General features: G+C 41.9%; 1 protein-coding gene across 5 annotated transcripts in view; it reads left to right on the top strand.

Moving 5' to 3' along the window:
- Positions 1-16,426, top strand: part of PHACTR1 (phosphatase and actin regulator 1) — a 342,596-nt gene that overhangs the window by 251,669 nt on the left and 74,501 nt on the right. For all 5 annotated transcript variants that reach the window (XM_065667330.1, XM_065667331.1, XM_065667334.1 and 2 more), the window contains one exon: positions 10,836-10,916. In XM_065667330.1, coding sequence (XP_065523402.1) covers positions 10,836-10,916 — 81 coding nt within the window. The remainder of the gene's footprint in view (positions 1-10,835; positions 10,917-16,426) is intronic.

Genomic DNA, 16,426 nt, shown 5'->3' with positions numbered 1-16,426 from the left:
GCCTGGTGTAGAATAGGTTATGTAGAATATGTCCTGATGTTGGCTATCCTGTTTTGTGCCTTGATTTTCCTTCAGGTGAACTACATAGTTCATACAGAGCACAGCCTCGGTGACAGTTACCATGTATTTTTGTGAATATCAGGGGACCAGGACTTTGGTATAAAAGATGACAAAAATGCAGTTTCACTACTAGTCTTTATTCTTGTACAAGATGCCCCATCCCTTTAATAATTCTTTCCCATGACTTTTTAGTTCTGCTGGTTTAGTTCTCTGTTTGGAGATGGATAACCAGTCTTGAATTAGCTGTGGACTAGTTTGTACACTAGCACAGAGGTGCTGTATTTATTTCCTAGTAATTCTTATTTTCTGTTTCCTCTTTCTACTCAACCATTAAGACGATGTTTTCAGAGAATTCTCTACAGAGTTTCCAAGCACTGTGGAATGACTAATTTAGCTGTTATTAAGTGCGCATAGTTAGGCCTGCCTATTCCCAAATGTCTTTTTTGTCTTATCAATGTTGAATTTTGTCACATGTCACTTAGTATCATAAGATCTTTTGTAGCTCTAAGCAGTCAGCCTTGGTTTTGACTTCAGTCAGCAGATTTTGTCTCCTCCCTATTGCCAGCCTTTCTAGAAATGTGTCTTTGTAAAGAAGAGAGCAGGTTATACGACAGCCCTCTCTTTTATGTTTGGTGCATTCCTCCTTGCTCTCTATCTTGGAGCTATTCAGCCTGGAGTAGAGAAGGCATCATGGAGACCTCATGGCAGCCTTCCAATATCTGGAGGGAAACTATAAAGATGCTGGGGAGGGACTCTTCGTCAGGGATTGTAGTGATAGGTCAAGGGGTAATGGATTTAAATAGGGGAAGTTCAGGTTAGATATAAGGAAGAAGTTCTTTACTGTGAGGGTGGTGAGGCACTGGAATAGGTTGCCCAGGGAGGTTGTGAGTGCTCTGTCCCTGGCAGTGTTCAAGGCCAGGTTGGACGAAGCCTTGTGTGGGATGGTTTAGTGTGAGGTGTCCCTGCCCATGGCGGGGGGGTTGGAACTAGATGATCTTAAGGTCCTTTCCAACCCAAAATGTGATTCTATGTTATTAATCCACTAGAGGATGCTCAGTCTTTTCTCTTGCAATTTTAAGTCTTTCAGTGACCTTATCATAGGGGGTTTGGAACTCTGAAGGCACTAACATGCAACAGAGCATCTACATTCATAGACTTCTGTGAGCTTCCCACCTCAAACCCAGGATGATTCTTCCCCTATCTCCCTTCAGTGCTTGGTCTCCTAGTTCTGCTCTATATTGCTCTTCGTACACTGGTTGTATGGAAACCAAGCTTACTGGTCTGTAATTCTCAGGTGACTTTTGGACTCTTAAAAACAGCAACCTTCTATTTGCTACCTCCCACTTTTCTGTCTTATGTAGGTTATTTACCATGCTAATCAATTCATGTTTGATTCCTAAGGAACTCTGCAAAGAAAACTGCCCAGTCTTGACAGTTTGCTACTATTCGTTTTATTGATTTCTTTAAAAAGTTCTTCAAGTGACACTTCATTTAGGAAGACTTCCACAGCTTCTTTAAAGAAGAGTTCATGACTGGGAAAAATATTTAGGTTGTTCACCACAGCCTTTACGCTTCTGGACCAACGCTTTTAACCTTAGATCAGCTATGAATGTGCAAATTTTCTGTTTGGTTTTCTACACATTTAACAAGTAAACTTTATTAAGTTCTGGACAGTAGGGACACTTAGACTGGAATACTGCCCTTACACCTTTACTTTGTATAGTGTTATCTACATTTATAATGTGATTGCACCATAAGAACTGTCCAGGTTATCATCATATCTCTTTCATTTCACTGTCCTTCCTGCCCATTATTTTCCAAATTTGCTCCTCATATCAGTACTGGTATTGTCTAAAGGTTCTTGGTATCTTCCACTCTGTCTCCCTATCCCAGACAAGCATCATTATTGGTTTTACACACTAAAAGAAGCACTAAGATAACATACAATACTGAGTGTAAAAATGCCTTATATTTCCAGATAACTTCAGCACTTGCTGGAGAGGAGCCTAAAATGATTTTGTCATTGGTGGATTTTTCGTAAAACATACTGAAATTGCATGTGTGGCTTTACTGTAGCTTGAACTATCATCAGCTTCCAAAACAGAAAGTAGACTAAGCAGGCTGCACTATTTGGGATGTTAAAGACACTTTGGGTTTTTTTTCAGCATTAAGTCTATTATGTACCAACCAGCTAGTGTCATTGCACAAGCTGGAAATATCATCCAGAGATAATTGCTGGATGATGTGACAGCTGCAATTCAGGAATCTTCTTATATTGGAGGAAGTGTCTGTTGCTTTGTGATTTAGTCATTTCTATAATCAAGTATTAAATGAATGATTTCCTGTTTGACTCCTTACAGAGGTCTGTGTTGAACGGTTGATGCCAGTTCATTCCAATAACAAATGCATTTTAAACTTGTGTATGCTTAGTTGAGTTTTCTGTGTGTACAAAAGTAGTGGTGGTTTCCTAGAAGCATTTGAAATCTTAATAGCTTCTCTCTCAAAAGAGTGCTAAGCCAGCTTCAGATTTAAGTAGGTATTTCTTAGTCATGAGCTATGCTTTGAAACATTTATTTTAAACAGGTGTACATGTGGACACAGATATACAACTATCCATCTGCTTTGTGTGTCTATCTGGAAGGCTGCTGTGTACTAGTTATTCTAGTATGAGTGGAAGAACTGTTTCCTAAACTTGAATTTACTACAACAGTGTTTGGGTAACGTGGGTATTTTTCAAGTTATCCCAAATCCCTATCTGGTGAAATAGAAGCACTAGCAGATAAAGCTTTCTTCACTGTACCCAAACTAGGATGTCATTAGGGAGTAAAGCACTGTTTTTACATGTCTGACTGTGGATACCAGGCAATATATGTTTGCAAAGTTACAGCTGTAAGGTAAGCTTAAGCTGTAAAACAAACTACACAGCAGCTGTCTGGTGCTATAGAAAGAGCTGTGCTGCTTGTCCTACTGACTAAAGCTCACTTTTCTACCAGCAAGGTGATTCTCCCAGCTGACAAACAGGGGGACCAAATACCTGCCAGTAGTTTGGTTGTCATCTCCTGGTGGTCTAGCCAAGCATTCCTCCTCCCTTCTTATCATCAGCCTGCCACAGTTTTTGTTTTATCTAGAAATTTTCCCCCCTTTTTCTGTCCCAGGAAAACTAATTCCTTCACCCTCTAAAAGTTACACTGGAGAATCCAGTTCCCTGACATCTGCTACACTTGTTTCTATAAAATGTGCTCTGCTTTTGCCATCTGGATGTGTTGTCTGATGAGGAACAAATCCAAAAGCAGCAGCTTGCCTGGTTATTTATATCCCATGTGTAAACTCTGTTCTGGAGAGAATTCTCCAGAGAGCTGCAGGAGTCGTTATCTTATTCTAGTGATGCCCACCGTTTAGATGCTTTGCTTTTTGCTTTGAGGAAGGTGCCTTGAACTATTATGCAGCAGAATAATGCAAATAGACATTTCTGCCATTACAGATGACACTGCAGGTCCCTACTGCAGTGTTGTCTGTCTGAGCACCATCTTCTAAGGATGAGGGGAACACACAGCAGATACATCACCCAGCTCTTTGCTAATTTACTTTTAGCGTAGTTGTTTGTTGTACATACAGAAATCTGAGACTGCAAGGTACCTTAAAGCAACTAGAATCACTTGTAAAAAACAACTGTTCTTTAGGACACACAGCTGCTGCTGCTGCTGTTCGTACATATTTCTTTCAGATGGTATCACTCATCTGTTTCCAAAGGTTTGGTGAACCCATGTTCTTACTGTTTCTCTGATGCTACAACTTTTGTGTGTTGTGACAGAGAAGCCTGTAGGAGAAGCCCTCATTTCATCCACTAGTGGTCCATGTGAAAATATGAATAGATCTTCTGTCATAAGGATCATGTCAGCTGCCTTCTGCTGGCACTTAGGACATAGCTTCATTGCAGTTAAGAACTGTGATGGTAATAGCTATGCTTAATTTATCTTTAATCTAACTATAGCTATTTAGGGTGCTGGTGGCAGTACAGACTTCAGCATGGGCTGCTCTAGCCTGCCAGGTTTTTTACTTGGATGAAAGTCTTCAAATAAGTGAGTACCACCCCCTCATTACTGTTTTTGATGCCTAAATTATATATACTCAGAATGCCCAGGGTATTGCTTTATGTGCTGCAATCACATTGTAATTGCAGAGCAGGTGTACTCTAAGACATGCTATTTTACAGTGTTACAAATTTCTTTAATTAAGATACAGAGCCTCATGTTTCATTAAGTTGTGGAACGCAGTACCTGTTGGTGGCTCAGCTTTCCAGTTCTTGACCTAGTATTTCCTAGAAATTCCTGCTGCTGTGCAGCAGTTCAGAGGGAAGAACAGGAGGAATGTATGTTCACCACGTTTTCAATATTGCAGCCAGCTTTCTGATTTCTCCCCAACCTGTACAATGCTTCTCAAGTGTGATAATAAAAGTGATTATGTAGAAAAGGGATGAAAATACAAGCCTTTACAAAATACTATTGATAGACCGTCACAGCTTATTGACACAGTGGAGTTCTGTTTTGCTGTTTATTAGCTGGGCAGTTGAGGGCATTAACATTTTTCTTATGGTTTCCTACAGCCTTGCTTTCTTTAAATCTCCATTTTCTTGGACTGTTTTTGAACACAAACCTTTTGTTATATTTGTCGAGATTTCTTGTCTTACCTCCTGTTTTCATGTATTCATCTTGTGCCATGCTTGCTCTGCTTGGCCTGTGAAATCCATTATGTTGGGTTTCTTTGGATCTAGCTTGAAATTTAGTTCTTCCCCTTTGAAAGGCAACTTCTTTGATTGATATTTTCAGTCCTATGTAAAAAAATAATAACAAAATACTCCATCTGCTCTTGGATTAGAGTGAGTTCTGATTTCTTCAGTTCATTTCCTTCTGTTAATTATGATAGAGTTGTTCAGATATAATTTCCTTTCTTTGTGTTTGCTGAATTCTTGGGTGTATGCTGCATTGTATTACTGTATTGTGATTTTTGTTTAATGCAGTTTGCAGTATTTTGACTAGCTTCTACAATTCTATGTTTACAGATTTCACTTTGAATCCATTTTCCTCCTGAGTCTGTCCTCAGGCAGTTTATGTGTAATAAAGATCAGTATAAATCTAGAGTTTTCTTAAGCCTGATTTCAGCTACTTCCCCAGTTTTACTTTCTTTTGCCATTAGTAAGGAAGAGATAATTCATTTTTTTATCTGTAGTTAACAGCCTTGGCAACTGCTATACCTCCTAAACTCTTCTGGTTAGAAACTAGGGATTTTAGGTTTGATCCTGCATTCTCAAATGAATATGTGTATTTTTACTGTGTTATATCACAGGCTTGCCTGTCACAAATGAAGATTTACCATGTTCTTAGTCTAGTGCTTCTAATTAGAGACAGGCCAGTGTCTTGAGCTGATCTGAATTTGAGTGGAAGCAAGATGCCCTAATACCATCTTCTCTGTGTTTTTATCAATTTCTCTGTGTTTTAAGTAGTCATAATCTAAAAACAATCCAGTTGTCATCATAACACTGGAGATAAATACAGTTAATGGAGTTTTGTTCTTTTTAATTTGTCCTCTTTTTCCTATTATTTGTCTTAATTAGAGGTTAACCAAGTTTAAATCTAGAAGGATCACTTCCCAGCCTTGTGATGGCCACTGCCTGCAAGACAGTTGCCGTTGATGCTTTACTACTGCTCTAGCAGGTGATGAGCCAAGTTGTTTCTGCTCGTACCTCACTTTTCCACCTCTATAATGATAATGATACTGGTTTGATTCTGAAGTATTTAGAGTTACTCCTCTGGTGCGCATCAATGTCAGGTTTTGTTCCTGTTTTATTTGTTTGAGTTGTAGCCCATGCCAGAGTTTTCCAAATGATTCACATACTGAAAGGAATTTATTTGGTCAACTGCTGTAGCGGCACCTGTTTTGTAGAGGTATTTGTAATACTTTTTTTAAAATCAAGCTTAACTTTTAATACCTCTTTCATCCACTTTAATACATCTTTCCCCCACTGCTGTTTGCTTCTTTTGTAATCTCATAGAATGGGACTGCTAGGCTAAAATCAGAACAAGAAATGTCATAGGCATGCATCACGGACAAAAAGGGGCTCCTAATTCTTTCTAGGTGGCAATCTGTCTGAGCCAGATTTTGTAGATGGTACTGTTACAGGAAAACCCCGACTGAGATCAGAGACACAAAACTTCTGTAAAGAACTTTAAATCTCAAAGATTCAGAAACCTGTTGGAATATTTTTTCTTCCCTCAGGCTTCAAGAGACTTAGGAGTGTTTGAAGCCAAGCAAAATTCATATTTAGCACTGAGCAAAGCAAAACAGTTATTTCAACCAAGCTATGTCTTGGCATTGGTTGAACCCCAAGCTCGCAGCAGCAATGCTGAGTGTCATGGCACAGCTATTGAAACAGTCCTGAAACTAATGGAAATCTCTGTGAGCTGACACATTTACATTTTCTTCAGCTCCACCTGAGACTTTCATCTACAGCAGCATTTATTTTCTTAAAACTACCCTCCTCAGTCAATTTTGATTTCAACATCTTATCTCAGCTACTCACCCTTGGCTTCCTTTACAGTCAGTGGAGACTAACAGGCACTTCCAAGGTGCAGTTCAGCCTGGTTTAGTTGCTTAGGCTTAGGTCAGTCATGCCCAAGACTTGTTCTTAATGCGTAAAGAGGCCAACTCAGAGGCAGAAGCCCACGCTGCAGAAATTTGTATCAGATGAATCCTGCTCCATTTGATTGTCAAGAAAGCCTTCATAGTTGGAAGAATTTCAAGGTGATATAACATGTTTTGATGCATAATCGATCACTTCTGAAAATCTCTCCTTCCTTACAAGTCTAAAGGAAATATTAATGGGGTTTTATATTAATACTGTGCAAAGAAATTGGTTTACTTCTTTATAATTACTCAGATCTGAATTATTAGCAAAGCAAATTTCTGACTATTAAATCCAAATATAATTGGTGCCCCAGAAAGCTTCTCTACACTCCATTCCTATAATGACCTTTACTTCCTAAAATTGTCATGGAAATTACAGTGGCCTTTGAAAGCAAGAATTCATGCAAAGCAAACCCCAGTGCTTTTTAAGACAGAGGCCAAGGGCAGCCTCAATAAAAACAAAGTTAAGATTCAACTGGCTATCACAGGCTGTGGTTTAGTTTCAGCTGTCAGATGAGAAGAAAGGGCAAGAGTTTGCTTATTTAGTCTGCCCATCGGTTTAATCAACAACATGACAAATTATGCAAAGGAGGCTAGTTTATTCTCATATAGATGCAGAATGGCAGACTTTATCTGAGATGTTTTGGTCTTGAAGGGAAGGCTAGGAGGGACAGAAAGATTACATGTCCTGACTACATAACCACATCTCTGGTTGGTTAATGGAGCAGCAGAAGCGCTTGGCAAAGAGGCAGTGGTGAGCTTCACGTTCTCAGCTGGAGGAGCAGCCCACAGTCACTGCCATCATGGGGCACAATAGCTTATTAAAGGAATAAAGACAAACTGTACTTGATTTCCAGAATGGAGAGGCAGGAAATTCTCCTGACCCTGTCAAGGCTTTACTGATCATAATGGGTCTGCCACAGAGAAAAGCTCTGCTTGAACAGCAGAGAGGTGCTGCTCCTTCAAAAACACCAGCTCAGACACATTAATAAAAACATTTCCCGCTGTTTCTTCATTAGAGCTTAAAAGAAACAGCATACTCCAAATCACACTGGCAAAAATCTGTACACTTAAACCATCAAGTACACATATGCTCATTTCTATAAAGTATTTACTGAGAGTTTCTCAGAGAATGGATGAATTTGTTAAGATTTAACCAGTTTCTGCAATGAGTAGACCTCATAAACAGGGCTTAATGTTTATTTTTTATTTCTGATCACCTGAAAGATTGTACAAATGAAAAAAATTTATGTTAATCACCAAGGAAAATCACCAGTGAAGTAATACATCTTTTGATATTAATTATATTTTTTGCCATCACAGAATTTACAAAGTTCTCATGACCCAAGGATTAATTCAAAGGTTTTTATTTATCTTTTGCTGTGAATGGATCCCTTCTCAGTGGAGAGTGAATTAATTTATTTTGTGTCAGCTTTATGCTTGAAAACGAAAATCCTTCATGAAAGAGCTGGCAACCTTTGCCAGAGGAATGCAGGGTGAAACATTCTATTGTTTAGGCTGTTAGATCCTAATGAGTTCTGCGTCTAAGCACTTATCAATTTTTATTATTTTTTTTTTCCATTTGATCCAGCAGAAGCATAGCAGTTTATGCACTTAAATGTATGAGACTTGTTTGGGAGGAAGATTGTATTAGAGGAAGAGGCAGCATGTTCCATAGTTTTAGTATAACATCTGTTATTATCATTCAGTACTGCTCTTAGCCCAGCATGCCCTTCCTCTAAATATCTTATTAATTAAACTGGCTTAGTAGGAAAATAATTAATACTCTTATGTCCTGTACCTACTTAGAGAGGATTTAGAAACTGAAAAAATGTTTTCGTCTGAGCTACGAAGTGTAGGGTTGTGGGTTTTTTTCATTCTTGATCAGAAGCAAGTCACAACTAAAAGGGAATATCTGAAAAGCCTGCGCATAGACAGTCTCCAAAAACACATATTCTGTGTTCAAAATTCTGCTGAACTGCAAAACTAGTACATGACTTTGAGAAGTCTTGGTCAATACTTAAGTGCCGTCTTCCCCAGCAGCTGTTCTGGGAGAGGCACTTCTGCACTTCTTCAGAAGGTCCTGCTACCCCTGTTTAGCACTTGATCCTCCAGAAGCCTCAACTCCAACTCACAAAATTGCTACTACTTTAATAATGTGGTGGGACTTCCTGGCCATGAAGTCAGTAGTAATGCTGCTGCCTTGCATAGGCAGCTGTTGACAAAGCAGGAGGGTGAGATAGTGAATCCAAGTGGGCACCAGTGAATTTGTGTGTGTAAAATGTGGATACGTAATTTAGTTATTCATGGTAAAAGTACAGCAATAGCAGTATTTTCATTTTGTGAACATAGCCACTGTCTATATACAGAAACTGCTGCTTTGCTGCTGTTTCAACCAACTTGATTTCCCACTGAAGGACAAGCTCAGACACACTGGGCTTTTTTTGGAAGGTCTGAGGGCAGCTATTCTTAAAGAGAAAGAGGAAGAAGCTTGAAATACTGTACTAGAACAAGGCACCTTCAGCACAGGGAAAAGGCAGATTGGAGAGAAGTCTACAACATGACTCCAGAGTTTGATTGTTGGGCATTTCTTTTCAAAAGCTTATTAGAAACATAGAAATTGAAGCTTCATTGAAAGTCAGTGAGATGCCTATAGAGCTTCTTCTAATGAGGCTAAGGCACTCTGGAAAATGCTGTGGATGTTATGTTAACAGCCTCCAAAATTAAAGTGTACCATGTGACTGGCTGATAAGTATGGGGTCTTGTGCCTCAGCAAAGAGTCCTGACATTAATTCTGATCAATGCTGAAGTTTATAGGGTGTGTTAGGGGAGACTAGGCTTTTTATTAGCTACTCACTGCACCTACTGGCCATCTCTGTCCTGAAGAATACATCATCAAAACTGATTTTAAAAGTGGGAAACCTAAATTCATCCTATGGAAAAAGAGTGAAGTAGAGCTGGCCCTGTTCTTACTAAGCCATAAATATCTGACAACAGGTTGCAATGAGTGCAGTATGTCACTATAAGCACAGCTAATTTCCCACGTGCCCCTGTGGGAACATCCAACATGCAGCAATGCCAGGAAAGGTTACCCACATGTTTTTAGGGATGGAGAGAGTGTTTCAAAGCCTCTTTTCCTTTAAATCTGCCTTGGGCAGACTGGTGATGCTGAGTCCTGGTTCATTTGTGTGTGCGTACATCTGTGCTGGGTCTGATAGTGGAGCATATGGCAGAAGCAATCTGCCCTTGACTGTGCCTCTCTTTTGGCAGGCACAGGCTGTTTCTCGCAAAGCACATGCAGTTGCAGCCAGTCCTGAACATCACTTCTTGAGCCCCTTGCTTGCTGGCTTTCAGGTCTTTGCCTTTGTGGCATTTTGGTTAATTGGACATTGTTTTAATTACTGCTGAACTAAACAAACATGAAATTTCTATGTGTCATTTTGTCGCCCCAGTGACCACAGTCTCTAAGCAGCCAATACAGGACTTGGGATGTTCATGTTATAAATTGCAGTGGCTCTCATGGAGTTTCCCTCATTTACACACTTTTAGGGGAAAACACTCCTCCAGGGAGAAGGCGGCTCCATTAAACAGTTCTTTTTTTGCACTGTTCTAAGCACCTTGATCTTCTCTGACTGGAATTAGTGGCAAACAAGTATGGTTTCAAGGCAGCAGAGGGGCCAGTCCTCTTCAGTGACCTGGGGACAGCCAATGGCCACGTCTTCCATTGGTGTGATCCTTTGTGTTGTGTCTTTTCTTACCTTTCCCTCTCCAGCTTCTGCACTAATTGCCTTTTTCTCCTTTTGCTTTTTCTAATTCTTCTCAGAAATGCTTGGGTCATGTGTCAAAATTAAGCAATGGGAGTGCAGACATGCCGTCAGATCAGTCAGTCTGTAGCCATTTCTGTCAGTAACAGCCATGCTACAGCTGCAGGCAGATTCTCTGGACTGCCAGTAGTCTTTATTTTGAGATGCTAATTTGCCACTGACTTGAAAAGGAGAAAAAGCATTTTTCAAATGCCTTAAAAGGCATAGAGCCTTTTTAAATGACCATTTCCCTTCTTTTCTATTTATATGACCCTTCTCCTTTGCTTACAGCTTTAGAAAGAAAAATGTCAATGAGGCAAAGCAGAGAGGAGCTTATAAAACGAGGAGTGCTGAAAGAAATTTTTGATAAAGGTAAGTGTTGTTCTTTTCACAGCATTAATTCAGATCCCATATAGTTTTATAGTCGGATATTAATTATTGTAGCATTAGGAACTGGGGATACAGTCCTGAATTGCAGGACTGTGAAGAATAAGGTCTCTATTTTTTTCAAATCTCTTTTGATTTTACGGTGGTCTAGCCCTCTCCACTGGATACGTGTGATAGTTACCTGGCAAATAAACCTGGACACAAATCAGAAATATAAAGCAATGGTTGATAGTCACTCAATGCAAAACAGTGAGGCAAGCAGACTGCAGGGAGATGGAGTGGGTCTGTGCCTGCATATGTTATCATTGTCTTGTTGAGTCACCTTGGGATTAACTACTGTGGAAAAGGGAAGCATTTAAAGGTTTTGGATCCTGATGAGCACAGAATAATGCACATACCCTTGGCAGATCAGAAGACATAATAATAATAATTCCTTGTTCAGGATAATTAATTTGTTGAGTTGGTAATGTATTATTTATGCAAAATTCCGTTGTTTTGCAAACACCATTGTTATACACTGCTAACACAACACATAGAATCATAGAACAGTTAGGGTTGGAAAGGACCTCAAGATCATCTAGTTCCAACCCCCCTGCCATGGCCAGGGACACCTCACACTAAATCATCCCACCCAAGGCTTCGTCCAACCTGGCCTTGAACACTGCCAGGGACGGAGCACTCACAACCTCCCTGGGCAACCCATTCCAGTGCCTCACCACCCTAACAGGAAAGAACTTCCTCCTTATATCCAATCTAAACTTCCCCTGTTTAAGTTTTAACCCGTTACCCCTTGTCCTGTCACTACAGTCCCTGACGAAGAGACCCTCCCCAGCATCCCTATAGGCCCCCTTCAGATACTGGAAGGCTGCTATGAGGTCTCCATGCAGCCTTCTCTTCTCCAGGCTGAACAGCCCCAACTTTCTCAGCCTGTCTTCATACAGGAGGTGCTCCAGTCCCCTGCTCATCCTTGTGGCCCTTCTCTGGACTTGTTCCAACAGTTCCATGTCCTTTTTATGTTGAGGACACCAGAACTGCACACAATACTCCAGGTGAGGTCTCACAAGAGCAGAGTAGAGGGGCAGGATCACCTCCTTCGACCTGCTGGTCACACTCCTTTTGATGCAGCCCAGGATACGGTTGGCTTTCTGGGCAGTGAGTGCACACTGAAGCCAGCTCATGTTCATTTTCTTATCGACCAGCACCCCCAAGTCCTTCTCCACAGGGCTGCTCTGAATCTCTTCTTTGCCCAATCTGTAGCTGTGCCTGGGATTGCTCCTACCCAGTTGTAGGACCTTGCACTTGTCATGGTTGAACTTCATAAGGTTGGCCTCATCCCACCTCACAAGCATATCAAAGTCCCACTGGATGGCATCCCTTCCCTGCAGTGTATCAACCAAACCACACAGCTTGGTGTCATCGGCAAACTTGCTGGGGGGGCACTCAATCCCACTGTCCATGTCAGCGATGAAGATATTAAACAAGACCGGGCCCAACACCCATCCCTGAGGGACACCACTTGTTACCGGTCTCCAGCTGGACATTGAGCCGTTGACCACAACTCTTTGCGTGCGGCCATCCAGCCAGTTCTTTATCCACCGAGTGGTCCATCCATCAAATTGATGTCTCTCCAATTTAGAGAGAAGGATGTTGTGTGGGACAGTGTCAAACACTTTGCACAAGTCCAGGTAGATGACATCAACTGCTCTACCCTTGTCCATCAGTTCCGTAGCCCCATCATAGAAGGCCACCAAATTAGTCAGGCAGGATTTCCCCTTAGTGAAGCCATGCTGGCTGTCACCAAGCACCTTGTTGTTTCTCATGTGCCTTAGCATGCCTTCCAGGAGAGTCTGCTCCAAGATTTTGCCAGGCACAGAGGTGAGACTGACTGGTCTGTAGTTTCCTGGGTCTTCCATTTTCCCCTTCTTGAAAATGGGAGTTATATTTCCCTTTTTCCAGTCGTCGGGAACTTCACCTGACTGCCATGATTTTTCAAATATGATGGCCAGTGGCTTAGCAACTTCATTTGCCAGCTCCTTCAGGACCCGCGGATGGATTTCATCAGGTCCCATGGACTTCTGCACATTCTGATTTTTAAGATGGTCTTGAACCAGATCCTCTCCTACAGTGGGCCCAAGGTCTTCATTCTCACAGTCCCTGCGTCTACCTTCTAAGACTTGGGTGGTGCAGTCAGAGCCTTTGCCAGTGAAGACCGAGGCAAAGAAGTCATTCGGAGCCTCAGCCTTCTCCAAATCCTGTGTAGACAGTTCTCCTGAGAGCTTCCTCAGGGGGCCTGTGTTGTCCCGAGTCTGTTTTTTATTTGCTACGTACCTGTAGAATCCCTTCCTGTTATCCTTAGCATCCCTGGCCAAGTTTAATTCTAACTGGGCCTTAGCCTTCCTAACCTGGTCCCTAGCTTCCTGGACAACATCCCTGTATTCTTCCCAGGCCACCTGTCCTTGCTTCCACTTTTCATTTTTTTCATTTGAATTTTCCTCAGCAGCTTCTTATCCATCCAAGGAGGTCTCCTGGCCCTCCTGCTGCACTTCCTTCTAGTTGGGATGCAACACTCCTGAGCTTGTAGCAGGTGATCCTTGAATATCAACTAAGAGTCTTGGGCCCCCCTGCCCTCCAGGGCTATATCCCATGGAACCTTACTAAGCAGGTTCCTGAAGAGGCCAAAGTCTGCTATTTTGAAGTCCAGGGCAGTGAGCTTGCCGCACGCTCTTCTCACTGTCCTGGGGATCTCAAATTGGACCATCTCATGATCGCTGCATCCAAGGCTGCCCTGGAGCATCACATTCTCAACAAGCCCTTCCCTGTTGGTGAGCACAAGGTCAAGCATGGCACCTCTCCTTGTTGGCTCCTCTATTACTTGCAGAAGGAAGTTGTCTTCCACACAATCGAGGAGCCTCCTGGGTTGCTTGTGCCGTGCAGTACCGTCGTTCCAACAGATGTCAGGGTGGCTGAAGTCCCCCATGAGAACAAGTGCCTGGGAGCGTGAGGCTTTTCCTATCTGTCTGTAGAGTGCTTCATCCGCAGGTTCTCCTTGATCAGGCGGTCTGTAACAGATTCCCACAGTAATGTCTCCCACGGCTGTTTTCCCTTTAACCCTGACCCACAAACTCTCTGTAAACTGCTCACCTGTCCCCAGACAGAGTTCCATACTCTCCAGCCTATCCCTAACATAAAGGGCAACTCCCCCTCCCCGCCTGCCTGACCTGTCTTTTCTAAAGAGCCTGTAACCTTCCATTCCAACACTCCAGTCATAGGAGCCATCCCACCACGTTTCTGTGATGCCTGTTATATCATACCCCCGTAGATGTGCACACATCTCTTATTACTCTTGTTTGTTCCCCATGTACAGGCATTTGTATAGATGCATCTGAGCCGAGCTCCAAATGAAGCTGGCTCATTGGCTGGAGTGGCTGGAATATCTCTACATTGCTCCGAGCATTTAGTATAGGTGCTGGCAACTGACTGGGTGTGTTGGGATGGAATGATGCCACCTCTTTAAACACATCTAGTTTAAAGCATCCTTGACCAGTCTGGCAAGCCTCCTACCAAAACTGCTCTTCCTCTTCTTTATCAGACCAGCTCCACCAGCCCACAGTAGACCTGGCCTACAAACTTCAGCCTGGCCTACAAACTTCAGTCCTGTGTTCAAGACACCCAAACCCCTGACTATGACACCACCCTTTTAATCATTTATTAACCTGTCCAATCCTCCTAGCTTTTTTTAGGTCCTCCCCTGTGTCCTGGAGAATTGATGAAAAGACAATCTGAGCTCCAGAGCCCCTAACCACCTCTCCCAGGGCTCTGTAGTCTTTCTTTATGGTCCCCAGTCTACTACAATCTATATCCCTAACACTGACATGGATCACTAGCAGTGGGTAATAGTCCATGGGACTTACCAGAGCAGGCAGCCTCTCTGTAACATCCCTGATCCGTGCCCCTGGTAGGCAGCACACCTCCCTCAAGATCGGGTCAGGCCACCAGAGGAGTGCTTCTGTCCCTTTCAAAGTAGAGTCCCCTACTACTACGACTCACTGCTTTTTCTTGGCAGCGCCTGTAGAGATCTTTACCTGTGCATCAGCCGGCTGTTTCTGGTGCAAGTGCGTTTCCTCATTAGCCTCCTGCAGGACAGCAAAGCAGTTCTCCATGGGGACAACATATTTATGAGGAAGCCCCTTGCTTTTAATTGTCCTTTTCCTCCTTCTTTTGTTGTTTTTTTTCCTCACATATTTGACATCTATTACATATGTGTCAATTTTTTACTGTAGCTTTTATTTGTTTTGCTTCTTCATTTGTCAATAACTAAGGCAATTAATTCAGCAAATTACATAAAGACATGCCAGAGTTGCCTCTTAATTTCAGTAGAACTTACGCTTATACTCTAAAACCTCATTAATCCAAATCTAAAAGTCTTTAACAATATGAGTACAAAACCTGTTGGAAGTCAATAGAAGTTTCAAACTTTCACAGATTTTAGGAGTAGCTTATAATTCATAAAGTCTGGAACATTTAAATCTGCTACCTGCTTTTTAGTCTAGCTTATTGAGAATTTAAAACTTTACTAAGCCAAACCATTTATCTTGAGTAAAAAAAACCACGAACCGTTGCAAAACCAAAGAAATGTGCTACTTGTCATTACATTTTACAGTTTTTACCCATTATATATTTTAGATGCTTCGAACTGTTTAGATCTAACATTGTCTGTACTCTCACTGTGACCTGCTGTCTTGTAAGTCATCCTAGAGGCAACTTCACAGTAGAGACTACTCCTGGCAAATGGTTTGCCCTTCTCACTGCTTTGGATTGTCGACATTCTGGAGTGTCATACAGACTGGATACGCAGCCATAAGACAGGCATCCCCATGGCCATTGAGCCATGGTCCGGGCTGTCAGACTGTGTTCCAACCTCAACAAGGGGCACCCTATTCAGTGCCATGACCAGCTCAGAAGTCAGTCTTCATTCATCATACCTCTGTCCAGGGTGCGACCTCCTTCATTCCTGCCTCACATCCCACACATAGCTGCTTTCATACACCTAAAGGCATCCCCAAGAAAAATCTTTCCTATGCAGCCTTACCCTGCCTTCCATGCTGAAACTCAGGGAAATTTTGCCTGCTCCACTACTGAAGCTCTGCAGCTTTCTCCATTCATCAAATAATGCTGTAGTTTGTAATCTGTGTCATCTTGTGAAGCAGATGCTAAGCTGTTTGGGGGTCCTCATCTGAAAAAAGAAATTAATTCCTCTTTATAGTCATTTTTCATCTTTTCATATCAGAAAAAGCAGGAGTGAAACACATGCTGTTTCTTCCTATTTCCAATGCAAAAAGCAGAGACATCAGACTTTTTCAATGTCAGATGCTACTAAAAGGGAAATTACAATGCAAAACAGCTGGACTTCTTTTTCAGTATCCTACATTATTTCCTGCCGGTTGCAAACATGGGAAGCTAAGAATTGGTACCCCTCCTTGAAAGAAAGAGGTAGG

The sequence above is a fragment of the Lathamus discolor genome, chromosome 2 (genome assembly GCF_037157495.1).
Source record: "Lathamus discolor isolate bLatDis1 chromosome 2, bLatDis1.hap1, whole genome shotgun sequence".
Lineage (NCBI taxonomy): Eukaryota > Metazoa > Chordata > Aves > Psittaciformes > Psittacidae > Lathamus > Lathamus discolor.
Note: the sequence above shows the minus strand (reverse complement) of the source record. Positions and strands in the feature narration are given on the sequence as shown.